The sequence below is a fragment of the Petromyzon marinus genome (assembly GCF_048934315.1).
Source record: "Petromyzon marinus isolate PM22_M1 ecotype Great Lakes invasive population chromosome 83 unlocalized genomic scaffold, UKy_Petmar_22M1.pri1.0 chr83_unloc.1, whole genome shotgun sequence".
NCBI lineage: Eukaryota > Metazoa > Chordata > Hyperoartia > Petromyzontiformes > Petromyzontidae > Petromyzon > Petromyzon marinus.
Window position 1 is genome coordinate 395,840 of NW_027422634.1, and position 26,076 is coordinate 421,915.

At 57.0% G+C, this 26,076-nt stretch overlaps 2 protein-coding genes across 2 annotated transcripts in view; both read right to left on the bottom strand.

Moving 5' to 3' along the window:
- Nucleotides 1–551: 551 nt before the first annotated feature.
- LOC142908384 (uncharacterized) overlaps nt 552–26,076 on the bottom strand; it is a 94,894-nt gene continuing 69,369 nt past the window's right edge. Inside the window, exon 2 of the mRNA XM_076058958.1 lies at nt 552–4,351. Within this exon, the coding sequence (XP_075915073.1) occupies nt 3,024–4,328 (1,305 nt within the window). The 5' untranslated portion in view covers nt 4,329–4,351 and the 3' untranslated portion in view covers nt 552–3,023. The remainder of the gene's footprint in view (nt 4,352–26,076) is intronic.
- The window catches only part of LOC116936818 (casein kinase I-like), an 86,062-nt gene continuing 60,537 nt past the window's right edge, over nt 552–26,076 (bottom strand). The window contains exon 10 of the mRNA XM_076058957.1: nt 552–5,558. Coding sequence (XP_075915072.1) covers nt 5,548–5,558 — 11 coding nt within the window. The 3' untranslated portion in view covers nt 552–5,547. The remainder of the gene's footprint in view (nt 5,559–26,076) is intronic.

Sequence of the window (26,076 nt, forward strand, 5' to 3'; positions counted from 1 at the left end):
CACACAGTGTACACACACAGTGTAGTACACACAGTGTACACACACACAGTGTAGTACACACAGTGTACACACACAGTGTACACACACACACACAGTGTAGTACACACACACAATGTAGTACACACACACAGTGTACACACACACACACACAGTGTACACACACACACACAGTGTAGTACACACAGTGTACACACACACACAGTGTAGTACACACACACACAGTGTACACACACACACAGTGTAGTACACACACAATGTAGTACACACACACCACACTACACACACAGTGTAGTACACACACACAGTGTAGTACACACACACTACACTACACCACACACTACACCACACACTACACTACACCACACACTATACACACTACACTACACCACACTACACCACACACACTACACACACTATACACACTACACACACTACACACCACACTAGACACACACTATACACACTACACTACACACACCACACTACACCACACACACCACACACTACACCACACACTACACCACACACAATACGCAGGTCACCAGCTCAGATCCACGTCCTGTAGTTTATTGAAAATCCTTGAACCCAACAGAGTCACCCCCCACCACCACCACCACCACCCCCCCACCAACCCAAAGTGGAGAGGGTGGGGAGGGATTGGGGGGCCCCCTAAGAGCCCCCCACGAAAATCCCTGGACACCACCACCACCATCACCACCACCACCCGTTACCCCAAGCAAGCCCCAAAAGTAAATTGACCTTCGCATGGCCACGGGTAACCCAAACCCACCCACCCACCCACCATCACCCACCCACCCACCCACACCACCCACCCACCCACACCACCCACCCACACCACCAAATCATCCAAATCTCCGTGAGCGTAGTAGCCACCGTTGATAAGAGAATAATTAAAATGAAACGGAGGTCAAGTCGGGAATTCTAGAGCCTAGACACAACACGTCACCCTCCTGCTCGTATTGCAACTACAACTACTATCGTTCATCCTGCACGGTCCACCCTCATAGTCCACCTGGCACGCTCCACCCGCTCGACCCGGTAACCAGCTGGACTACCACCACGCACACACTCACACACAGACATACACTGACACACACACACACAGACACACACACACAGACACGCTCACTCACTCACACAGACACTCACACAGACACTCACTCACTCACACAGACACTCACTCACAGACATACACACACACAGACACACACTCACACACACAGACACTCACTCACTCACACAGACACTCACTCACGCAGACACTCACTCACACAGACACTCACACACAGAGACACACACTCACACATACACTCACTCACACAGACACTCACTCACAGACATTCACGTACACAGACACACACACACAGACACATTCACTCACACAGACACTCACTCACACAGACACACAGATACTCACTCACACACACACACAGACACACACAGACACTCACTCACAGACACTCACTCACACACACTCACACAGACACTCACGTACACAGACACATACACACACACAGACATACACTGACACACACTCACTCACACAAGACACTCACTCACACAGATACTCACACACACACTCACAGAGACGCACACGCCCTCAGACACTCACTCACTCACACACTCACTCACACACTCACTCACACAGACACACTCACTCAGACACACTCACTCACTCACACACTCACTCACACAGACACACTCACTCAGACACACTCACTCAGACACACACTCACACAGACACTCACTCACACAGATACTCACACACACACTCACAGAGACGCACACGCACTCAGACACTCACTCACAGAGACGCACACGCACTCAGACACTCACTCACACAAACACTCACTCACACAGACACTCACACACACACTCACACAGAAACACTCATACAGACACTCACACACTCACAGAGACGCACACACACTCAGACACTCAGACACTCACTCACACAGACACACACACAGACACACTCACTCAGACACTCACGTACACAGACACACACACACTCAGACACGCACACACACACTCACACACTCACTCACTCACACAGACACACTCACTCACAGACACTCACGTACACAGACACACACACACTCACACACACACAGACTCACACACTCGCACAGACACTCACGTACACAGACAAAGACACAGACAGACACTCACTCACACAGACACTCACTCACCCACACCCACTCACATACAAAGATAAAGATCCCCCATATAGCCTTAACAGACTGTAGGGGCAAGTGCTGTTAGCGAGCACCTATGAAGGCCGGAACGGTACACGAGGGGGTGGGTGGCCAGCACCACGCCCGACCGCCTTTGTCTCCCTAGTGGCAATGTTTACACACCGCACCAGGTACTCATTTGAGGCTGAGTCGACCTAGGGGAGGCCCGGGACCGGTTCAGATAATCGTCACTGATGGTGTTGGCCGTGAGCGGGAATCGAACCCGGGTCGCCAGGTTCATAGCGCAGCGTAGCGCTAACCACTACTACACTACCGCTACACACACACACAGACACACACATTCACTGTCACACATTCACACTCACATTCACACTCTCACACATTCACACTCACACATTCACTCACACATATTCACACTCACACATTCACTCACACACATTCACACACACACACATTCACACTCACACATTCACTCACACACATTCACACACACACATTCACACACACACACACATTCACTCACACACATTCACACACATTCACACTCACACATTCACTCTCACACTCACACATTCACTCTCACACTCACACATTCACACTCACACATTCACTCTCACACTCACACATTCACACTCACACATTCACTCTCACACTCACACATTCACACTCACACATTCACTCTCACACACTCACGCATTCACTCTCACACATTCACACTCACACATTCACATACACACATTCACTCTCACACATTCACACTCTCACATTCACTCTCACACACACATTCACACTCACACATTCACACTAAGTGGACCCCTGGCTGAGATAGGGTAAAGGGGGTAGGCGATCCCCCTGTTGGACTCCACTCACACAACCATCACCACTACCACCACTACCACCACAACCACCACCACCTCCACTACCACCACTACCACCATTACCACCACCACCACTACCACCACCACTACCACCACCACTACCACCACAACCACCACTACCACTACTACCACCTCCATCACTACCACCATTACCACTACCACGTCCACCACCACTACCACCACCTCCACCACCTCCACCACCACTACCATCACCACTACCACCACTACCACCACCTCCACCACCACTACCACCACCACCTCCACTACCACCACTACCACTATCACCACTACCACCATCACCACCACCATCACCACCACCACCATCACCACCACTATCACCTCCACTACCACCACTACCACTATCACCTCCACTACCACCACTACCCCCTCTACCATCACTACCATCACTACCATCACCTCCACCACCACTATCACCACCACTACCACCACCACCATCACCTCCACTACCACCACTACCCCCTCTACCACTACCATCACCTGGAATGTGAAAATCGGGGGAGGGAGAGACACGGGGAGAGAGACACGGGGAGAGAGACACGGGGAGAGAGACACGGGGAGAGAGACACGGGGAGAGAGACACGCGGAGAGAGAGACACTGGGAGAGAGAGACGGGGAGAGAGAGACGGGGAGAGACACAGCGTAGGTGTCTGTGTGTGTGTGTCTGTGTGTGTCTGTGTGTGTGTGTGTCTGTGTGTGTGTGTGTGTCTGTGTGTGTGTGTGTGTCTGTGTGTGTGTCTGTGTGTGTGTGTCTGTGTGTGTCTGTGTGTGTGTGTCTGTGTGTGTGTGTCTGTGTGTGTGTGTCTGTGTCTGTGTGTGTGTCTGTGTGTGTGTCTGTGTGTGTGTGTCTGTGTGTGTGTGTCTGTGCGTGTGTGTGTCTGTGCGTGTGTCTGTGCTTGTCTGTGTGTGTGTCTGTGTGTCTGTGTGTGTGTGTCTGTGTGTGTGTGTGTCTGTGTGTGTGTGTCTGTGTGTGTGTCTGTGCGTGTGTGTGTCTGTGCGTGTGTCTGTGCTTGTCTGTGTGTGTGTCTGTGTATGTGTATGTCTGTGTGTGTCTGTGTGTCTGTGCGTGTCTGTGTGTGTGTCTGTGTCTGTGTGTCTGTGTCTGTCTGTGTGTGTGTGCCTGTGTGTGTGTGCCTGTGTGTATGTGCGTGTGTCTGTGTGTGTGTCTGTGTGTGTATCTGTGTGTGTGTGTATCTGTGTGTGTATCAGTCATCTCAGTCAGTCGACCCGTGGCACCTGGGTCTGCCCCGTGACCTCCTGCCAGCGGGCGTTCGACACTTCACGTGGCCTCAGGGTGCACATAGCCTGGCACAAGCGTCGTGGTGACGTCACCGCCACTTAGTGGCGAATGGCGGCTGTTGTTGTTGTGAGTGTGTGTGTATGTGTGTGTGTGAGAGAGTGTGTGTCTGTGTGTGTGTGTCTGTGTGTGTGTCTGTCTGTGTGTGTGTGTGTGTCTGTGTGTGCGAGTGGTGAGCGAGTGGTGAGTCGGGGAGTGGTGAGCAGGTGTGTGGGTGAGCAGGTGAGCCTTGGGTGAGTGTGGCGAGTTTGTGGGTGAGTGTGGTGAGTGTGGCGAGTGTGTGGGTGAGTGGTGAGTGTGTGGGTGAGTGGTGAGTGTGGCGAGTTTGTGGGTGAGTGTGGTGAGTGTGTGGGTGAGTGGTGAGTGTGGCGAGTGAGTGGTGAGTGTGATGAGTGTGTGGGTGAGTGGTGAGTGTGTGGGTGAGTGGTGAGTGTGGTGAGTGTGTGGGTGAGTGGTGAGTGTGATGAGTGTGTGGGTGAGTGGTGAGTGTGGTGAGTGTGTGGGTGAGTGGTGAGTGTGGCGAGTGAGTGGTGAGAGTGTGCGTCATGAGTGAGTTGGTGAGCGAGTTGGTGAGCGAGCTGGTGAGCGAGTTGGTGAGTGAGTTGGTGAGTGAGTTGGTGAGCGAGTTGGTGAGCGAGTTGGTGAGCGAGCTGGTGAGCGAGTTGGTGAGCGAGTTGGTGAGCGAGCAGGTGAGCGAGTTGGTGAGCGAGTTGGTGAGCGAGTTGGTGAGCGAGCAGGTCAGCGAGTTGGTGAGCGAGTTGGTGAGCGAGTTGGTGAGCGAGTTGGTGAGCGAGTTGGTGAGCGAGTTGGTGAGCGAGTTGGTGAGCGAGTTGGTGAGCGAGCAGGTCAGCGAGTTGGTGAGCGAGTTGGTGAGCGAGTTGGTGAGCGAGTTGGTGAGCGAGTTGGTGAGCGAGCAGGTCAGCGAGTTGGTGAGCGAGTTGGTGAGCGAGTTGGTGAGCGAGTTGGTGAGCGAGTTGGTGAGCGAGTTGGTGAGCGAGTTGGTGAGCGAGTTGGTGAGCGAGCAGGTCAGCGAGTTGGTGAGCGAGTTGGTGAGCGAGTTGGTGAGCGAGTTGGTGAGCGAGTTGGTGAGCGAGCTGGTGAGCTGCTCCACCAGTAGCCAGCATCACCACCTCCATCAGAGCCCTCCTGCAAAACACGGCAAGCACCACTTACTCACCACTTACTCACCACTTACTCACCACTCACTCACCACTCACTCACCACTTACTCACCACTTACTCACCACTTACTCACCACTTACTCACCACTTACTTACTCATCACTTACTCATCACTTACTCACCACTCACTCACCACTCACTCACCACTCACTCACCACTTACTCACCACTCACTCACCACTCACTCACCACTTACTCACCACTTACTCACCACTTACTCAACACTCACTCACCACTCACTCACCACTTACTCACCACTTACTCACCACTCACTCACCACTCACTCACTCACCACTTACTCACCACTTACTCACCACTTACTCACCACTCACTCACCACTCACTCACCACTCACTCACCACTCACTCACCACTCACTCACCACTCACTCACTCACCACTTACTCACCACTTACTCACCACTTACTCACCACTCACTCAACCACTAACTCACTCACCACTCACTCACCACTCACTCACCACTTACTCACCACTTACTCACCACTTACTCACCACTCACTCACCACACACTCACCACTCACTCACCACTCACTCACCACTCACCACTTACTCACCACTCACTCAACCACTAACTCACTCACCACTCACTCACCACTCACTCACCACTTACCACTCACTCACCACTCACTCACTCACCACTTACTCACCACTCACTCACACACTCACCACTTACTCACCACTCACTCACCACTCACTCACCACTCAATCACCACTTACTCACCACTCACTCACACACTCACCACTTACTCACCACTCACTCACCACCCACTCACCACTCACCACTCACTCACCACTCACTCACCACTCACCACACACTCACCACTCACTCACCACTCACTCACCACTCACTCACCACACACTCACCACTCACTCACCACTCACCCACCACTCACCACCTCACTCACCACTCACTCACCACTCACTCACCACTCACTCACCACCCACTCACACACTCACCACTTACTCACCACTTACTCACCACTCACTCACCACTTACTCACCACTCACTCAACCACTCACTCACTCACCACTCACTCACCACTCACTCACACACTCACCACTTACTCACCACTCACTCACACACTCACCACTTACTCACCACCCACTCACTCACCACTTACTCACCACTCACTCACTCACTCACCACCCACTCACCACTCACTCACCACTCACTCACCACTTAATCACCACTTACTCACCACTCACTCACACACTCACCACTTACTCACCACTCACTCACCCACTCACCACTCACTCAACACTCACTCACCACTTACTCACCACTCACTCACCACTCACTCACTCACCACTCACTCACCACTCACTCACCACTCACACACTCACTCACTCACCACTTACTCACCACTCACCACTTACTCACTCACTCACTCACCACTTACTCACCACTTACTCACCACTCACTCACCACTCACCACTTACTCACTCACTCACCACTTACTCACCACTTACCTCACCACTCACTCACCAGTTACTCACCACTCACACTCACTCACCACTCACCCACCACTTGCTCACCCACTCACCACTTACTCACCACTCACTCACCACTCACTCACCAGTTACTCACCACTCACTCACACACTCACCACTTACTCACCACTCACTCACACACTCACCACTTACTCACCACCCACTCACTCACCACTTACTCACCACTCACTCACTCACTCACCACCCACTCACCACTCACTCACCACTCACTCACCACTCAATCACCACTTACTCACCACTCACTCACACACTCACCACTTACTCACCACTCACTCACCCACTCACCACTCACTCAACACTCACTCACCACTTACTCACCACTCACTCACCACTCACTCACTCACCACTCACTCACCACTCACTCACCACTCACACACTCACTCACTCACCACTTACTCACCACTCACCACTTACTCACTCACTCACCACTTACTCACCACTTACTCACCACTCACTCACCACTCACCACTTACTCACTCACTCACCACTTACTCACCACTTACCTCACCACTCACTCACCAGTTACTCACCACTCACACTCACTCACCACTCTCCCACCACTTGCATACCCACTCACCACTTACTCACCACTTACTCACCACTCACTCACCACTCACTCACCAGTTACTCACCACTCACACACTCAGTCACCACTTGCTCACCACTCACTCACCACTCACACACTCACTCACCACTCACTCACCACTCACTCACCACTTACCACACACTCACCACTTACTCACCAGTCACTCACCACTCACTCAACACTCACTCACTCACCACCCACTCACCACTTACTACACACCCACTCACCACTCACTCACCACTTACCACACACTCACCCACTCACCACTCAACACTCACCTCACACTCACTCACCACTCACTAGACACTTACCACTCACTCACCACTCACTCACCACACACTCACCACTCACTCACCACTTACCACACACTCACACACTCACCACTCACTCAACACTCACTCACCACTCACCACTCACTTACCACAAACTCACCACTTACCACACACCCACTCACCACCCACTCACCACTTACTCAACACTCACCACACACTCACCACTCACTCACCACTTTCTCACCACTCACTCACCACTTACTCACCACACACTCACTCTCTCACCACCCACTCACCACTCACCACTTTCTCACCACTCACTCACCACTTACTCACCACACACTCACTCTCTCACCACCCACTCACCACTTTCTCACCACTCACTCACCACTTACTCACCACACACTCACTCTCTCACCACCCACTCACCACTCACTCACTCACTTCATGCTCACTCACCACCCATCCACTCACTCACTCACCCACCCACTTACTCAGTAACTCACTCACTCACAGTGAGTGAGTGGTGAGTGGTGAGTCAGTGGTGAGTGAGTGGGTGAGTGAGTGAGTAGGTGAGTGGGTGAGTAGGTGAGTGAGTGAGCGTGAGTGTGTGAGCGGTGAGTGTGAGTGGTGAGCGTGAGTGGTGAGCGTGAGTGGTGAGCGTGAGTGTGTGAGTGAGTGGTGAGTGGTGAGCGTGAGTGGTGAGCGGTGAGTGGTGAGCGTGAGTGGTGAGCGTGAGTGGTGAGCGTGAGTGGTGAGTGGTGAGCATGAGTGGTGAGCGTGAGTGAGTGGTGAGTGGTGAGCGTGAGTGGTGAGCAGTGAGTGTGAGTGGTGAGCGTGAGTGGTGAGCGTGAGTGGTGAGCGGTGAGTGGTGAGCGTGAGTGGTGAGTGGTGAGCATGAGTGGTGAGCGTGAGTGAGTGGTGAGTGGTGAGCGTGAGTGGTGAGCGGTGAGTGTGAGTGGTGAGCGTGAGTGGTGAGTGGTGAGCGTGAGTGGTGAGCGGTGAGTGGTGAGCGTGAGTGGTGAGTGGTGAGCGTGAGTGGTGAGCGTGAGTGGTGAGTGGTGAGCGTGAGTGGTGAGTGGTGAGCGAGTGGTGAGCGAGTGGTGAGCGTGAGTGGTGAGCGTGAGTGGTGAGTGGTGAGCGTGAGTGGTGAGTGAGTGGTGAGTGGTGAGCGTGAGTGGTGAGCGTGAGTGGTGAGCGTGAGTGGTGAGTGGTGAGCATGAGTGGTGAGTGGTGAGCGTGAGTGGTGAGCGTGAGTCAGTGGTGAGTGGTGAGTGAGTGGTGAGTGAGTGGTGAGTGAGTGGTGAGCGTGAGTGGTGAGCGTGAGTGGGAGTGGTGAGTGGTGAGCGTGAGTGAGTGGTGAGTGGTGAGTGGTGAGCGTGAGTGGTGAGCGTGAGTGGTTAGTGAGTGAGTGGTGAGCGTGAGTGGTGAGCGTGAGTGGTGAGTGGTGAGCGTGAGTGGTGAGTGGTGAGCGTGAGTGAGTGAGCGTGAGTGGTGAGTGGTGAGCGAGTGGTGAGCGTGAGTGGTGAGTGGTGAGTGGTGAGCGAGTGGTGAGCGTGAGTGGTGAGCGTGAGTGGTGAGTGAGTGAGTGAGTGGTGAGTGGTGAGCGTGAGTGGTGAGCGTGAGTGGTGAGTGAGTGGTGAGCGTGAGTGGTGAGCGTGAGTGGTGAGCGTGAGTGGTGAGCGTGAGTGGTGAGTGGTGAGTGGGAAGTGGTGAGTGGTGAGTGGTGAGCGTGAGTGGTGAGCGTGAGTGGTGAGTGGTGAGTGTGAGTGGTGAGTGGTGAGCGTGAGTGGTGAGCGTGAGTGGTGAGCGTGAGTGGTGAGTGGTGAGTGTGAGTGGTGAGCGTGAGTGGTGAGTGGTGAGCGTGAGTGGTGAGTGGTGAGCGTGAGTGGTGAGCGTGAGTGGTGAGCGTGAGTCAGTGGTGAGTGGTGAGCGTGAGTGGTGAGTGTGAGTGAGGAGTGGTGAGTGGTGAGCGTGAGTGGTGAGCGGTGAGTGTGAGTGGGGAGTGGTGAGTGGTGAGCGTGAGTCAGTGGTGAGTGGTGAGTGAGTGGTGAGTGGTGAGCGTGAGTGGTGAGTGGTGAGCGTGAGTGGTGAGCGTGAGTGGTGAGTGGTGAGCGTGAGTGGTGAGCGTGAGTGGTGAGTGATGAGCGTGAGTGGTGAGTGGTGAGCGTGAGTGGTGAGTGGTGAGCGGTGAGTGGTGAGCGTGAGTGAGTGGTGAGTGATGAGCGTGAGGGGTGAGCGTGAGTGGTGAGTGGTGAGCGTGAGTGGTGAGCGTGAGTGGTGAGTGGTGAGCATGAGTGGTGAGTGGTGAGCGAGTGGTGAGCGAGTGGTGAGCGTGAGTGGTGAGCGTGAGTGGTGAGTGGTGAGCGTGAGCGGTGAGTGGTGAGTGAGTGGTGAGTGGTGAGCATGAGTGGTGAGCGTGAGTGGTGAGCGTGAGTGGTGAGTGTGTGTGGTGAGTGTGAGTGGTGAGCGTGAGTGGTGAGTGGTGAGCATGAGTGGTGAGTGGTGAGCGTGAGTGGTGAGCGTGAGTCAGTGGTGAGTGGTGAGTGAGTGGTGAGTGAGTGGTGAGTGAGTGGTGAGCGTGAGTGGTGAGCGTGAGTGGGAGTGGTGAGTGGTGAGCGTGAGTGAGTGGTGAGTGGTGAGTGGTGAGCGTGAGTGGTGAGCGTGAGTGGTTAGTGAGTGAGTGGTGAGCGTGAGTGGTGAGCGTGAGTGGTGAGTGGTGAGCGTGAGTGGTGAGTGGTGAGCGTGAGTGAGTGAGCGTGAGTGGTGAGTGGTGAGCGAGTGGTGAGCGTGAGTGGTGAGTGGTGAGCGAGTGGTGAGCGTGAGTGGTGAGCGGTGAGTGGTGAGCGTGAGTGGTGAGTGGTGAGTGAGTGGTGAGTGGTGAGCGTGAGTGGTGAGCGTGAGTGGTGAGCGTGAGTGGTGAGCGTGAGTGGTGAGTGGGAAGTGGTGAGTGGTGAGTGGTGAGCGTGAGTGGTGAGCGTGAGTGGTGAGCGTGAGTGGTGAGTGTGAGTGGTGAGTGGTGAGTGTGAGTGGTGAGTGGTGAGCGTGAGTGGTGAGTGCTGAGCGTGAGTGGTGAGTGGTGAGCGGTGAGTGGTGAGCGTGAGTGGTGAGTGGTGAGCGGTGAGTGGTGAGCATGAGTGGTGAGCGTGAGTGGTGAGTGGTGAGCGTGAGTGGTGAGTGGTGAGCGTGAGTGGTGAGCGTGAGTGGTGAGCGTGAGTGGTGAGTGGTGAGCGTGAGTGGTGAGTGGTGAGTGGTGAGCATGAGTGGTGAGTGGTGAGTGGTGAGCGTGAGTGGTGAGTGGTGAGTGGTGAGCGTGAGTGGTGAGTGGTGAGTGGTGAGCGAGTGGTGAGCGAGTGGTGAGCGTGAGTGGTGAGCGTGAGTGGTGAGTGGTGAGTGGTGAGCGTGAGCGGTGAGTGGTGAGTGAGTGGTGAGTGGTGAGCGTGAGTGGTGAGCGTGAGTGGTGAGCGTGAGTGGTGAGTGTGTGTGGTGAGTGTGAGTGGTGAGCGTGAGTGGTGAGTGGTGAGCATGAGTGGTGAGTGGTGAGCGTGAGTGGTGAGCGTGAGTCAGTGGTGAGTGGTGAGTGAGTGGTGAGTGAGTGGTGAGTGAGTGGTGAGCGTGAGTGGTGAGCGTGAGTGGGAGTGGTGAGTGGTGAGTGTGAGTGAGTGGTGAGTGGTGAGCGTGAGTGGTGAGCGTGAGTGGTTAGTGAGTGAGTGGTGAGCGTGAGTGGTGAGCGTGAGTGGTGAGTGGTGAGCGTGAGTGGTGAGTGGTGAGCGAGTGGTGAGCGTGAGTGGTGAGTGGTGAGTGGTGAGCGAGTGGTGAGCGTGAGTGGTGAGTGGTGAGTGGTGAGCGTGAGTGGTGAGTGGTGAGTGAGTGAATGAGTGGTGAGTGGTGAGCGTGAGTGGTGAGCGTGAGTGGTGAGTGAGTGGTGAGCGTGAGTGGTGAGCGTGAGTGGGAAGTGGTGAGTGGTGAGTGGTGAGCGTGAGTGGTGAGCGTGAGTGGTGAGTGGTGAGTGTGAGTGGTGAGTGGTGAGTGGTGAGCGTGAGTGGTGAGCGTGAGTGGTGAGCGTGAGTCAGTGGTGAGTGGTGAGTGTGAGTGGGGAGTGGTGAGTGGTGAGTGGTGAGCGTGAGTGGTGAGCGTGAGTGGTGAGTGTGAGTGGGGAGTGGTGAGTGGTGAGTGGTGAGCGTGAGTCAGTGGTGAGTGGTGAGTGAGTGGTGAGCGTGAGTGGTGAGTGGTGAGTGGTGAGCGTGAGTGGTGAGCGTGAGTGGTGAGTGGTGAGCGTGAGTGGTGAGCGTGAGTGGTGAGTGATGAGCGTGAGTGGTGAGTGGTAAGCGTGAGTGGTGAGTGGTGAGCGGTGAGTGGTGAGCGTGAGTGAGTGGTGAGTGATGAGCGTGAGGGGTGAGCGTGAGTGGTGAGTGGTGAGCGTGAGTGGTGAGCGTGAGTGGTGAGCGTGAGTGGTGAGTGGTGAGCATGAGTGGTGAGTGGTGAGCGTGAGTGGTGAGCGTGAGTCAGTGGTGAGTGGTGAGTGAGTGGTGAGTGAGTGGTGAGTGAGTGGTGAGCGTGAGTGGTGAGTGGTGAGCGTGAGTGAGTGGTGAGCGTGAGTGGTGAGCGTGAGTGGTGAGTGGTGAGCGTGAGTGAGTGAGCGTGAGTGGTGAGTGGTGAGCGAGTGGTGAGCGTGAGTGGTGAGTGGTGAGCGAGTGGTGAGCGTGAGTGGTGAGTGGTGAGCGTGAGTGGTGAGTGGTGAGTGAGTGAGTGAGTGGTGAGTGGTGAGCGTGAGTGGTGAGCGTGAGTGGTGAGTGAGTGGTGAGCGTGAGTGGTGAGCGTGAGTGGTGAGCGTGAGTGGTGAGTGGTGAGTGGGAAGTGGTGAGTGGTGAGTGGTGAGCGTGAGTGGTGAGCGTGAGTGGTGAGTGGTGAGTGTGAGTGGGGAGTGGTGAGTGGTGAGTGGTGAGCGTGAGTGGTGAGCGTGAGTGGTGAGTGTGAGTGGGGAGTGGTGAGTGGTGAGTGGTGAGCGTGAGTCAGTGGTGAGTGGTGAGCGTGAGTGGTGAGCGTGAGTGGTGAGCGTGAGTGGTGAGCGTGAGTGGTGAGTGATGAGCGTGAGTGGTGAGTGGTGAGCGTGAGTGGTGAGTGGTGAGCGGTGAGTGGTGAGCGTGAGTGAGTGGTGAGTGATGAGCGTGAGGGGTGAGCGTGAGTGGTGAGTGGTGAGCGTGAGTGGTGAGTGGTGAGCGTGAGTGGTGAGCGTGAGTGGTGAGTGGTGAGCGTGAGCGGTGAGTGGTGAGTGAGTGGTGAGTGGTGAGCGTGAGTGGTGAGCGTGAGTGGTGAGCGTGAGTGGTGAGTGGTGAGCATGAGTGGTGAGTGGTGAGCGTGAGTGGTGAGCGTGAGTCAGTGGTGAGTGGTGAGTGAGTGGTGAGTGAGTGGTGAGTGAGTGGTGAGCGTGAGTGGTGAGTGGTGAGCGTGAGTGAGTGGTGAGCGTGAGTGGTGAGCGTGAGTGGTGAGTGGTGAGCGTGAGTGAGTGAGCGTGAGTGGTGAGTGGTGAGCGAGTGGTGAGCGTGAGTGGTGAGTGGTGAGTGGTGAGCGAGTGGTGAGCGTGAGTGGTGAGTGGTGAGCGTGAGTGGTGAGTGGTGAGTGAGTGAGTGAGTGGTGAGTGGTGAGCGTGAGTGGTGAGCGTGAGTGGTGAGTGAGTGGTGAGCGTGAGTGGTGAGCGTGAGTGGTGAGCGTGAGTGGTGAGTGGTGAGTGGGAAGTGGTGAGTGGTGAGTGGTGAGCGTGAGTGGTGAGCGTGAGTGGTGAGTGGTGAGTGTGAGTGGGGAGTGGTGAGTGGTGAGTGGTGAGCGTGAGTGGTGAGCGTGAGTGGTGAGTGTGAGTGGGGAGTGGTGAGTGGTGAGTGGTGAGCGTGAGTCAGTGTGTGAGTGGTGAGTGAGTGGTGAGCGTGAGTGGTGAGTGGTGAGCGTGAGTGGTGAGCGTGAGTGGTGAGTGGTGAGCGTGAGTGGTGAGCGTGAGTGGTGAGTGATGAGCGTGAGTGGTGAGTGGTGAGCGTGAGTGGTGAGTGGTGAGCGTGAGTGGTGAGCGTGAGTGGTGAGTGATGAGCGTGAGTGGTGAGTGGTGAGCGTGAGTGGTGAGTGGTGAGCGGTGAGTGGTGAGCGTGAGTGAGTGGTGAGTGATGAGCGTGAGGGGTGAGCGTGAGTGGTGAGCGTGAGTGGTGAGTGGTGAGCATGAGTGGTGAGTGGTGAGCGAGTGGTGAGCGAGTGGTGAGCGTGAGTGGTGAGCGTGAGTGGTGAGTGGTGAGCGTGAGCGGTGAGTGGTGAGTGAGTGGTGAGTGGTGAGCATGAGTGGTGAGCGTGAGTGGTGAGCGTGAGTGGTGAGTGTGTGTGGTGAGTGTGAGTGGTGAGCGTGAGTGGTGAGTGGTGAGCATGAGTGGTGAGTGGTGAGCGTGAGTGGTGAGCGTGAGTCAGTGGTGAGTGGTGAGTGAGTGGTGAGTGAGTGGTGAGTGAGTGGTGAGCGTGAGTGGTGAGCGTGAGTGGGAGTGGTGAGTGGTGAGCGTGAGTGAGTGGTGAGTGGTGAGTGGTGAGCGTGAGTGGTGAGCGTGAGTGGTTAGTGAGTGAGTGGTGAGCGTGAGTGGTGAGCGTGAGTGGTGAGTGGTGAGCGTGAGTGGTGAGTGGTGAGCGTGAGTGAGTGAGCGTGAGTGGTGAGTGGTGAGCGAGTGGTGAGCGTGAGTGGTGAGTGGTGAGCGAGTGGTGAGCGTGAGTGGTGAGCGGTGAGTGGTGAGCGTGAGTGGTGAGTGGTGAGTGAGTGGTGAGTGGTGAGCGTGAGTGGTGAGCGTGAGTGGTGAGCGTGAGTGGTGAGCGTGAGTGGTGAGTGGGAAGTGGTGAGTGGTGAGTGGTGAGCGTGAGTGGTGAGCGTGAGTGGTGAGCGTGAGTGGTGAGTGTGAGTGGTGAGTGGTGAGTGTGAGTGGTGAGTGGTGAGCGTGAGTGGTGAGTGCTGAGCGTGAGTGGTGAGTGGTGAGCGGTGAGTGGTGAGCGTGAGTGGTGAGTGGTGAGCGGTGAGTGGTGAGCATGAGTGGTGAGCGTGAGTGGTGAGTGGTGAGCGTGAGTGGTGAGTGGTGAGCGTGAGTGGTGAGCGTGAGTGGTGAGCGTGAGTGGTGAGTGGTGAGCGTGAGTGGTGAGTGGTGAGTGGTGAGCATGAGTGGTGAGTGGTGAGTGGTGAGCGTGAGTGGTGAGTGGTGAGTGGTGAGCGTGAGTGGTGAGTGGTGAGTGGTGAGCGAGTGGTGAGCGAGTGGTGAGCGTGAGTGGTGAGCGTGAGTGGTGAGTGGTGAGTGGTGAGCGTGAGCGGTGAGTGGTGAGTGAGTGGTGAGTGGTGAGCGTGAGTGGTGAGCGTGAGTGGTGAGCGTGAGTGGTGAGTGTGTGTGGTGAGTGTGAGTGGTGAGCGTGAGTGGTGAGTGGTGAGCATGAGTGGTGAGTGGTGAGCGTGAGTGGTGAGCGTGAGTCAGTGGTGAGTGGTGAGTGAGTGGTGAGTGAGTGGTGAGTGAGTGGTGAGCGTGAGTGGTGAGCGTGAGTGGGAGTGGTGAGTGGTGAGTGTGAGTGAGTGGTGAGTGGTGAGCGTGAGTGGTGAGCGTGAGTGGTTAGTGAGTGAGTGGTGAGCGTGAGTGGTGAGCGTGAGTGGTGAGTGGTGAGCGTGAGTGGTGAGTGGTGAGCGAGTGGTGAGCGTGAGTGGTGAGTGGTGAGTGGTGAGCGAGTGGTGAGCGTGAGTGGTGAGTGGTGAGTGGTGAGCGTGAGTGGTGAGTGGTGAGTGAGTGAATGAGTGGTGAGTGGTGAGCGTGAGTGGTGAGCGTGAGTGGTGAGTGAGTGGTGAGCGTGAGTGGTGAGCGTGAGTGGGAAGTGGTGAGTGGTGAGTGGTGAGCGTGAGTGGTGAGCGTGAGTGGTGAGTGGTGAGTGTGAGTGGTGAGTGGTGAGTGGTGAGCGTGAGTGGTGAGCGTGAGTGGTGAGCGTGAGTCAGTGGTGAGTGGTGAGTGTGAGTGGGGAGTGGTGAGTGGTGAGTGGTGAGCGTGAGTGGTGAGCGTGAGTGGTGAGTGTGAGTGGGGAGTGGTGAGTGGTGAGTGGTGAGCGTGAGTCAGTGGTGAGTGGTGAGTGAGTGGTGAGCGTGAGTGGTGAGTGGTGAGTGGTGAGCGTGAGTGGTGAGCGTGAGTGGTGAGTGGTGAGCGTGAGTGGTGAGCGTGAGTGGTGAGTGATGAGCGTGAGTGGTGAGTGGTAAGCGTGAGTGGTGAGTGGTGAGCGGTGAGTGGTGAGCGTGAGTGAGTGGTGAGTGATGAGCGTGAGGGGTGAGCGTGAGTGGTGAGTGGTGAGCGTGAGTGGTGAGCGTGAGTGGTGAGCGTGAGTGGTGAGTGGTGAGCATGAGTGGTGAGTGGTGAGCGTGAGTGGTGAGCGTGAGTCAGTGGTGAGTGGTGAGTGAGTGGTGAGTGAGTGGTGAGTGAGTGGTGAGCGTGAGTGGTGAGTGGTGAGCGTGAGTGAGTGGTGAGCGTGAGTGGTGAGCGTGAGTGGTGAGTGGTGAGCGTGAGTGAGTGAGCGTGAGTGGTGAGTGGTGAGCGAGTGGTGAGCGTGAGTGGTGAGTGGTGAGTGGTGAGCGAGTGGTGAGCGTGAGTGGTGAGTGGTGAGCGTGAGTGGTGAGTGGTGAGTGAGTGAGTGAGTGGTGAGTGGTGAGCGTGAGTGGTGAGCGTGAGTGGTGAGTGAGTGGTGAGCGTGAGTGGTGAGCGTGAGTGGTGAGCGTGAGTGGTGAGTGGTGAGTGGGAAGTGGTGAGTGGTGAGTGGTGAGCGTGAGTGGTGAGCGTGAGTGGTGAGTGGTGAGTGTGAGTGGGGAGTGGTGAGTGGTGAGTGGTGAGCGTGAGTGGTGAGCGTGAGTGGTGAGTGTGAGTGGGGAGTGGTGAGTGGTGAGTGGTGAGCGTGAGTCAGTGGTGAGTGGTGAGTGAGTGGTGAGCGTGAGTGGTGAGCGTGAGTGGTGAGCGTGAGTGGTGAGCGTGAGTGGTGAGTGATGAGCGTGAGTGGTGAGTGGTGAGCGTGAGTGGTGAGTGGTGAGCGGTGAGTGGTGAGCGTGAGTGAGTGGTGAGTGATGAGCGTGAGGGGTGAGCGTGAGTGGTGAGTGGTGAGCGTGAGTGGTGAGTGGTGAGCGTGAGTGGTGAGCGTGAGTGGTGAGTGGTGAGCGTGAGCGGTGAGTGGTGAGTGAGTGGTGAGTGGTGAGCGTGAGTGGTGAGCGTGAGTGGTGAGCGTGAGTGGTGAGTGGTGAGCATGAGTGGTGAGTGGTGAGCGTGAGTGGTGAGCGTGAGTCAGTGGTGAGTGGTGAGTGAGTGGTGAGTGAGTGGTGAGTGAGTGGTGAGCGTGAGTGGTGAGTGGTGAGCGTGAGTGAGTGGTGAGCGTGAGTGGTGAGCGTGAGTGGTGAGTGGTGAGCGTGAGTGAGTGAGCGTGAGTGGTGAGTGGTGAGCGAGTGGTGAGCGTGAGTGGTGAGTGGTGAGTGGTGAGCGAGTGGTGAGCGTGAGTGGTGAGTGGTGAGCGTGAGTGGTGAGTGGTGAGTGAGTGAGTGAGTGGTGAGTGGTGAGCGTGAGTGGTGAGCGTGAGTGGTGAGTGAGTGGTGAGCGTGAGTGGTGAGCGTGAGTGGTGAGCGTGAGTGGTGAGTGGTGAGTGGGAAGTGGTGAGTGGTGAGTGGTGAGCGTGAGTGGTGAGCGTGAGTGGTGAGTGGTGAGTGTGAGTGGGGAGTGGTGAGTGGTGAGTGGTGAGCGTGAGTGGTGAGCGTGAGTGGTGAGTGTGAGTGGGGAGTGGTGAGTGGTGAGTGGTGAGCGTGAGTCAGTGTGTGAGTGGTGAGTGAGTGGTGAGCGTGAGTGGTGAGTGGTGAGCGTGAGTGGTGAGCGTGAGTGGTGAGTGGTGAGCGTGAGTGGTGAGCGTGAGTGGTGAGTGATGAGCGTGAGTGGTGAGTGGTGAGCGTGAGTGGTGAGTGGTGAGCGGTGAGTGGTGAGCGTGAGTGAGTGGTGAGTGATGAGCGTGAGGGGTGAGCGTGAGTGGTGAGTGGTGAGCGTGAGTGGTGAGCGTGAGTGGTGAGTGGTGAGCATGAGTGGTGAGTGGTGAGCGAGTGGTGAGCGAGTGGTGAGCGTGAGTGGTGAGCGTGAGTGGTGAGTGGTGAGCGTGAGCGGTGAGTGGTGAGTGAGTGGTGAGTGGTGAGCGTGAGTGGTGAGCGTGAGTGGTGAGCGTGAGTGGTGAGTGTGTGTGGTGAGTGTGAGTGGTGAGCGTGAGTGGTGAGCATGAGTGGTGAGTGGTGAGCGTGAGTGGTGAGCGTGAGTCAGTGGTGAGTGGTGAGTGAGTGGTGAGTGAGTGTGAGTGAGTGGTGAGCGTGAGTGGTGAGCGTGAGTGGGAGTGGTGAGTGGTGAGCGTGAGTGAGTGGTGAGTGGTGAGTGGTGAGCGTGAGTGGTGAGCGTGAGTGGTTAGTGAGTGAGTGGTGAGCGTGAGTGGTGAGCGTGAGTGGTGAGTGGTGAGCGTGAGTGGTGAGTGGTGAGCGTGAGTGAGTGAGCGTGAGTGGTGAGTGGTGAGCGAGTGGTGAGCGTGAGTGGTGAGTGGTGAGTGGTGAGCGAGTGGTGAGCGTGAGTGGTGAGCGGTGAGTGGTGAGCGTGAGTGGTGAGTGGTGAGTGAGTGGTGAGTGGTGAGCGTGAGTGGTGAGCGTGAGTGGTGAGCGTGAGTGGTGAGCGTGAGTGGTGAGCGTGAGTGGTGAGTGGTGAGTGGGAAGTGGTGAGTGGTGAGTGGTGAGCGTGAGTGGTGAGCGTGAGTGGTGAGTGTGAGTGGTGAGTGGTGAGTGTGAGTGGTGAGTGGTGAGCGTGAGTGGTGAGTGCTGAGCGTGAGTGGTGAGTGGTGAGCGGTGAGTGGTGAGCGTGAGTGGTGAGTGGTGAGCGGTGAGTGGTGAGCATGAGTGGTGAGCGTGAGTGGTGAGTGGTGAGCGTGAGTGGTGAGTGGTGAGCGTGAGTGGTGAGCGTGAGTGGTGAGCGTGAGTGGTGAGTGGTGAGCGTGAGTGGTGAGTGGTGAGTGGTGAGCGTGAGTGGTGAGTGGTGAGTGGTGAGTGGTGAGCGTGAGTGGTGAGTGGTGAGTGGTGAGCGAGTGGTGAGCGAGTGGTGAGCGTGAGTGGTGAGCGTGAGTGGTGAGTGGTGAGCGTGAGCGGTGAGTGGTGAGTGAGTGGTGAGTGGTGAGCGTGAGTGGTGAGCGTGAGTGGTGAGCGTGAGTGGTGAGTGTGTGTGGTGAGTGTGAGTGGTGAGCGTGAGTGGTGAGTGGTGAGCATGAGTGGTGAGTGGTGAGCGTGAGTGGTGAGCGTGAGTCAGTGGTGAGTGGTGAGTGAGTGGTGAGTGAGTGGTGAGTGAGTGGTGAGCGTGAGTGGTGAGCGTGAGTGGGAGTGGTGAGTGGTGAGTGTGAGTGAGTGGTGAGTGGTGAGCGTGAGTGGTGAGCGTGAGTGGTTAGTGAGTGAGTGGTGAGCGTGAGTGGTGAGCGTGAGTGGTGAGTGGTGAGCGTGAGTGGTGAGTGGTGAGCGAGTGGTGAGCGTGAGTGGTGAGTGGTGAGTGGTGAGCGAGTGGTGAGCGTGAGTGGTGAGTGGTGAGTGGTGAGCGTGAGTGGTGAGTGGTGAGTGAGTGAATGAGTGGTGAGTGGTGAGCGTGAGTGGTGAGCGTGAGTGGTGAGTGAGTGGTGAGCGTGAGTGGTGAGCGTGAGTGGTGAGCGTGAGTGGGAAGTGGTGAGTGGTGAGTGGTGAGTGGTGAGCGTGAGTGGTGAGCGTGAGTGGTGAGTGGTGAGTGTGAGTGGTGAGTGGTGAGTGGTGAGCGTGAGTGGTGAGCGTGAGTGGTGAGCGTGAGTCAGTGGTGAGTGGTGAGTGTGAGTGGGGAGTGGTGAGTGGTGAGTGGTGAGCGTGAGTGGTGAGCGTGAGTGGTGAGTGTGAGTGGGGAGTGGTGAGTGGTGAGTGGTGAGCGTGAGTCAGTGGTGAGTGGTGAGTGAGTGGTGAGCGTGAGTGGTGAGTGGTGAGTGGTGAGCGTGAGTGGTGAGCGTGAGTGGTGAGTGGTGAGCGTGAGTGGTGAGCGTGAGTGGTGAGTGATGAGCGTGAGTGGTGAGTGGTGAGCGTGAGTGGTGAGTGGTGAGCGGTGAGTGGTGAGCGTGAGTGAGTGGTGAGTGATGAGCGTGAGGGGTGAGCGTGAGTGGTGAGTGGTGAGCGTGAGTGGTGAGTGGTGAGCGTGAGTGGTGAGCGTGAGTGGTGAGTGGTGAGCGTGAGTGGTGAGCGTGAGTGGTGAGTGGTGAGTGGTGAGCGAGTGGTGAGCGAGTGGTGAGCGTGAGTGGTGAGCGTGAGTGGTGAGTGGTGAGTGAGTGGTGAGTGGTGAGCGTGAGTGGTGAGCGTGAGTGGTGAGTGGTGAGCATGAGTGGTGAGTGGTGAGCGTGAGTGGTGAGCGTGAGTCAGCGGTGAGTGGTGAGTGAGTGGTGAGTGAGTGGTGAGTGAGTGGTGAGCGTGAGTGGTGAGTGGTGAGCGTGAGTGAGTGGTGAGCGTGAGTGGTGAGCATGAGTGGTGAGTGGTGAGCGTGAGTGAGTGAGCGTGAGTGGTGAGTGGTGAGCGAGTGGTGAGCGTGAGTGGTGAGTGGTGAGTGGTGAGCGAGTGGTGAGCGTGAGTGGTGAGTGGTGAGCGTGAGTGGTGAGTGGTGAGTGAGTGAGTGAGTGGTGAGTGGTGAGCGTGAGTGGTGAGCGTGAGTGGTGAGTGAGTGGTGAGCGTGAGTGGTGAGCGTGAGTGGTGAGCGTGAGTGGTGAGTGGTGAGTGGGAAGTGGTGAGTGGTGAGTGGTGAGCGTGAGTGGTGAGCGTGAGTGGTGAGTGGTGAGTGTGAGTGGGGAGTGGTGAGTGGTGAGTGGTGAGCGTGAGTGGTGAGCGTGAGTGGTGAGTGTGAGTGGGGAGTGGTGAGTGGTGAGTGGTGAGCGTGAGTCAGTGGTGAGTGGTGAGTGAGTGGTGAGCGTGAGTGGTGAGTGGTGAGTGGTGAGCGTGAGTGGTGAGCGTGAGTGGTGAGCGTGAGTGGTGAGCGTGAGTGGTGAGTGATGAGCGTGAGTGGTGAGTGGTGAGCGTGAGTGGTGAGTGGTGAGCGGTGAGTGGTGAGCGTGAGTGAGTGGTGAGTGATGAGCGTGAGGGGTGAGCGTGAGTGGTGAGTGGTGAGCGTGAGTGGTGAGTGGTGAGCGTGAGTGGTGAGCGTGAGTGGTGAGTGGTGAGCGTGAGCGGTGAGTGGTGAGTGAGTGGTGAGTGGTGAGCGTGAGTGGTGAGCGTGAGTGGTGAGCGTGAGTGGTGAGTGGTGAGCATGAGTGGTGAGTGGTGAGCGTGAGTGGTGAGCGTGAGTCAGTGGTGAGTGGTGAGTGAGTGGTGAGTGAGTGGTGAGTGAGTGGTGAGCGTGAGTGGTGAGCGTGAGTGGGAGTGGTGAGTGGTGAGCGTGAGTGAGTGGTGAGCGTGAGTGGTGAGCGTGAGTGGTGAGTGGTGAGCGTGAGTGGTGAGTGGTGAGCGTGAGTGGTGAGCGTGAGTGGTGAGTGAGTGGTGAGCGTGAGTGGTGAGCGTGAGTGGTGAGCGTGAGTGGGAAGTGGTGAGTGGTGAGTGGTGAGCGTGAGTGGTGAGCGTGAGTGGTGAGTGGTGAGTGTGAGTGGTGAGTGGTGAGCGTGAGTGGTGAGCGTGAGTGGTGAGCGTGAGTCAGTGGTGAGTGGTGAGTGTGAGTGGGGAGTGGTGAGTGGTGAGTGGTGAGCGTGAGTGGTGAGCGTGAGTGGTGAGTGTGAGTGGGGAGTGGTGAGTGGTGAGTGGTGAGCGTGAGTCAGTGGTGAGTGGTGAGTGAGTGGTGAGCGTGAGTGGTGAGTGGTGAGCGGTGAGCGTGAGTGGTGAGCGTGAGTGGTGAGTGGTGAGCGTGAGTGGTGAGCGTGAGTGGTGAGTGATGAGCGTGAGTGGTGAGTGGTGAGCGTGAGTGGTGAGTGGTGAGCGGTGAGTGGTGAGCATGAGTGGTGAGCGTGAGTGGTGAGTGATGAGCGTGAGTGGTGAGTGATGAGCGTGAGGGGTGAGCGTGAGTGGTGAGTGGTGAGCGTGAGTGGTGAGTGGTGAGTGGTGAGCGAGTGGTGAGCGAGTGGTGAGCGTGAGTGGTGAGCGTGAGTGGTGAGTGGTGAGCGTGAGCGGTGAGTGGTGAGTGAGTGGTGAGTGGTGAGCGTGAGTGGTGAGCGTGAGTGGTGAGCGTGAGTGGTGAGTGGTGAGCATGAGTGGTGAGTGGTGAGCGTGAGTGGTGAGCGTGAGTCAGTGGTGAGTGGTGAGTGAGTGGTGAGTGAGTGGTGAGTGAGTGGTGAGCGTGAGTGGTGAGTGGTGAGCGTGAGTGAGTGGTGAGCGTGAGTGGTGAGCGTGAGTGGTGAGTGGTGAGCGTGAGTGAGTGAGCGTGAGTGGTGAGTGGTGAGCGAGTGGTGAGCGTGAGTGGTGAGTGGTGAGTGGTGAGCGAGTGGTGAGCGTGAGTGGTGAGTGGTGAGCGTGAGTGGTGAGTGGTGAGTGAGTGAGTGAGTGGTGAGTGGTGAGCGTGAGTGGTGAGCGTGAGTGGTGAGTGAGTGGTGAGCGTGAGTGGTGAGCGTGAGTGGTGAGCGTGAGTGGTGAGTGGTGAGTGGGAAGTGGTGAGTGGTGAGTGGTGAGCGTGAGTGGTGAGCGTGAGTGGTGAGTGTGAGTGGGGAGTGGTGAGTGGTGAGTGGTGAGCGTGAGTGGTGAGCGTGAGTGGTGAGTGTGAGTGGGGAGTGGTGAGTGGTGAGTGGTGAGCGTGAGTCAGTGGTGAGTGGTGAGTGAGTGGTGAGCGTGAGTGGTGAGTGGTGAGCGTGAGTGGTGAGCGTGAGTGGTGAGCGTGAGTGGTGAGCGTGAGTGGTGAGTGATGAGCGTGAGTGGTGAGTGGTGAGCGTGAGTGGTGAGTGGTGAGCGGTGAGTGGTGAGCGTGAGTGAGTGGTGAGTGATGAGCGTGAGGGGTGAGCGTGAGTGGTGAGTGGTGAGCGTGAGTGGTGAGTGGTGAGCGTGAGTGGTGAGCGTGAGTGGTGAGTGGTGAGCGTGAGCGGTGAGTGGTGAGTGAGTGGTGAGTGGTGAGCGTGAGTGGTGAGCGTGAGTGGTGAGCGTGAGTGGTGAGTGGTGAGCATGAGTGGTGAGTGGTGAGCGTGAGTGGTGAGCGTGAGTCAGTGGTGAGTGGTGAGTGAGTGGTGAGTGAGTGGTGAGTAAGTGGTGAGCGTGAGTGGTGAGCGTGAGTGGGAGTGGTGAGTGGTGAGCGTGAGTGAGTGGTGAGCGTGAGTGGTGAGCGTGAGTGGTGAGTGGTGAGCGTGAGTGGTGAGTGGTGAGCGTGAGTGAGTGAGCGTGAGTGGTGAGTGGTGAGCGAGTGGTGAGTGGTGAGTGGTGAGCGAGTGGTGAGCGTGAGTGGTGAGCGTGAGTGGTGAGTGGTGAGTGAGTGAGTGAGTGGTGAGTGGTGAGCGTTAGTGGTGAGCGTGAGTGGTGAGTGAGTGGTGAGCGTGAGTGGTGAGCGTGAGTGGTGAGCGTGAGTGGTGAGCGTGAGTGGTGAGTGGTGAGTGGGAAGTGGTGAGTGGTGAGTGGTGAGCATGAGTGGTGAGCGTGAGTGGTGAGTGGTGAGTGTGAGTGGGGAGTGGTGAGTGGTGAGTGGTGAGCGTGAGTGGTGAGCGTGAGTGGTGAGCGTGAGTGGTGAGTGGTGAGTGTGAGTGGTGAGCGTGAGTGGTGAGTGGTGAGCGTGAGTGGTGAGTGGTGAGCGTGAGTGGTGAGCGTGAGTGGTGAGCGTGAGTCAGTGGTGAGTGGTGAGCGTGAGTGGTGAGTGTGAGTGGGGAGTGGTGAGTGGTGAGTGTGAGTGGTGAGTGTGAGTGGGGAGTGGTGAGTGGTGAGTGGTGAGCGTGAGTCAGTGGTGAGTGGTGAGCATGAGTGGTGAGCGTGAGTGGTGAGTGTGAGTGGTGAGTGTGAGTGGGGAGTGGTGAGTGGTGAGTGGTGAGCGTGAGTCAGTGGTGAGTGGTGAGTGAGTGGTGAGCGTGAGTGGTGAGTGAGTGGTGAGCGTGAGTGGTGAGTGTGTGTGGGGAGTGGTGAGTGGTGAGTGGTGAGCGTGAGTCAGTGGTGAGTGGTGAGTGAGTGGTGAGCGTGAGTGGTGAGTGAGTGGTGAGCGTGAGTGGTGAGTGTGTGTGGTGAGTGTGGGTGTGGTGAGTGGTGAGCGTGGGTGGTGAGTGTGTGTGGTGAGTGTGGGTGTGGTGAGTGGTGAGCGTGGGTGGTGAGCATGATGGTGAGCGTGAGTGGTGAGCGTGAGTGGTGAGTGGTGAGCGTGAGTGGTGAGTGGTGAGCGTGAGTGGTGAGCGTGAGTGGTGAGTGGTGAGCGTGAGTGGTGAGCGTGAGTCAGTGGTGAGTGGTGAGTGGTGAGTGAGTGGTGAGCGTGAGTGGTGAGTGAGTGGTGAGCGTGAGTGGTGAGTGGTGAGTGAGTGAGTGGTGAGTGGTGAGTGAGTGGTGAGCGTGAGTGGTGAGTGGTGAGCGTGAGTGGTGAGCGTGAGTGGTGAGCGTGAGTCAGTGGTGAGTGGTGAGCGTGAGTGGTGAGTGTGAGTGGGGAGTGGTGAGTGGTGAGTGTGAGTGGTGAGTGTGAGTGGGGAGTGGTGAGTGGTGAGTGGTGAGCGTGAGTCAGTGGTGAGTGGTGAGCATGAGTGGTGAGCGTGAGTGGTGAGTGTGAGTGGTGAGTGTGAGTGGGGAGTGGTGAGTGGTGAGTGGTGAGCGTGAGTCAGTGGTGAGTGGTGAGTGAGTGGTGAGCGTGAGTGGTGAGTGAGTGGTGAGCGTGAGTGGTGAGTGTGTGTGGGGAGTGGTGAGTGGTGAGTGGTGAGCGTGAGTCAGTGGTGAGTGGTGAGTGAGTGGTGAGCGTGAGTGGTGAGTGAGTGGTGAGCGTGAGTGGTGAGTGTGTGTGGTGAGTGTGGGTGTGGTGAGTGGTGAGCGTGGGTGGTGAGTGTGTGTGGTGAGTGTGGGTGTGGTGAGTGGTGAGCGTGGGTGGTGAGCATGATGGTGAGCGTGAGTGGTGAGCGTGAGTGGTGAGTGGTGAGCGTGAGTGGTGAGCGTGAGTGGTGAGTGGTGAGCGTGAGTGGTGAGCGTGAGTGGTGAGTGGTGAGCGTGAGTGGTGAGCGTGAGTCAGTGGTGAGTGGTGAGTGGTGAGTGAGTGGTGAGCGTGAGTGGTGAGTGAGTGGTGAGCGTGAGTGGTGAGTGGTGAGTGAGTGAGTGGTGAGTGGTGAGTGAGTGGTGAGCGTGAGTGGTGAGTGGTGAGCGTGAGTGGTGAGCGTGAGTGAGTGGTGAGTGGTGAGTGAGTGGTGAGTGAGTGGTGAGCGTGAGTGGTGAGCGTGAGTGGTGAGCGTGAGTGGTGAGTGGTGAGCGTGAGTGGTGAGCGTGAGTCAGTGGTGAGTGGTGAGTGGTGAGTGTGAGTGGTGAGTGGTGAGCGTGAGTGGTGAGCGTGAGTGGTGAGCGTGAGTGGTGAGCGTGAGCGGTGAGCGCGAGTGAGTGGTGAGCGTGAGTGGTGAGTGGTGAGCGTGAGTGGTGAGCGTGAGTGGTGAGCGAGTGGTGAGCGAGTGGTGAGCGAGTGGTGAGCGTGAGTGGTGAGTGGTGAGTGGTGAGTGAGTGGTGAGTGGTGAGCGGTGAGTGGTGAGTGTGAGTGGTGAGCGTGAGTGGTGAGCGTGAGTGGTGAGTGTGTGTGGTGAGTGTGAGTGGTGAGTGGTGAGCGTGAGTGGTGAGTGGTGAGCGTGAGTGAGTGGTGAGTGGTGAGTGGTGAGCGTGAGTGGTGAGTGGTGAGCGTGAGTGAGTGGTGAGTGTGTGTGGTGAGTGGTGAGCGTGAGTGAGTGGTGAGTGGTGAGTGAGTGGTGAGTGGTTAGTGGTGAGCGTGAGTCAGTGGTGAGTGGTGAGTGAGTGGTGAGTGGTGAGTGGTGAGCGTGAGTCAGTGGTGAGTGGCTGAGTGGTGAGCGTGAGTCGGTGGTGAGCGTGAGTCAGTGGTGAGTGAGTGGTGAGTGAGTGGTGAGTGAGTGAGTTAGTGGTGAGTGGTGAGCGTGAGTGGTGAGTGAGTGGTGAGTGGTGAGC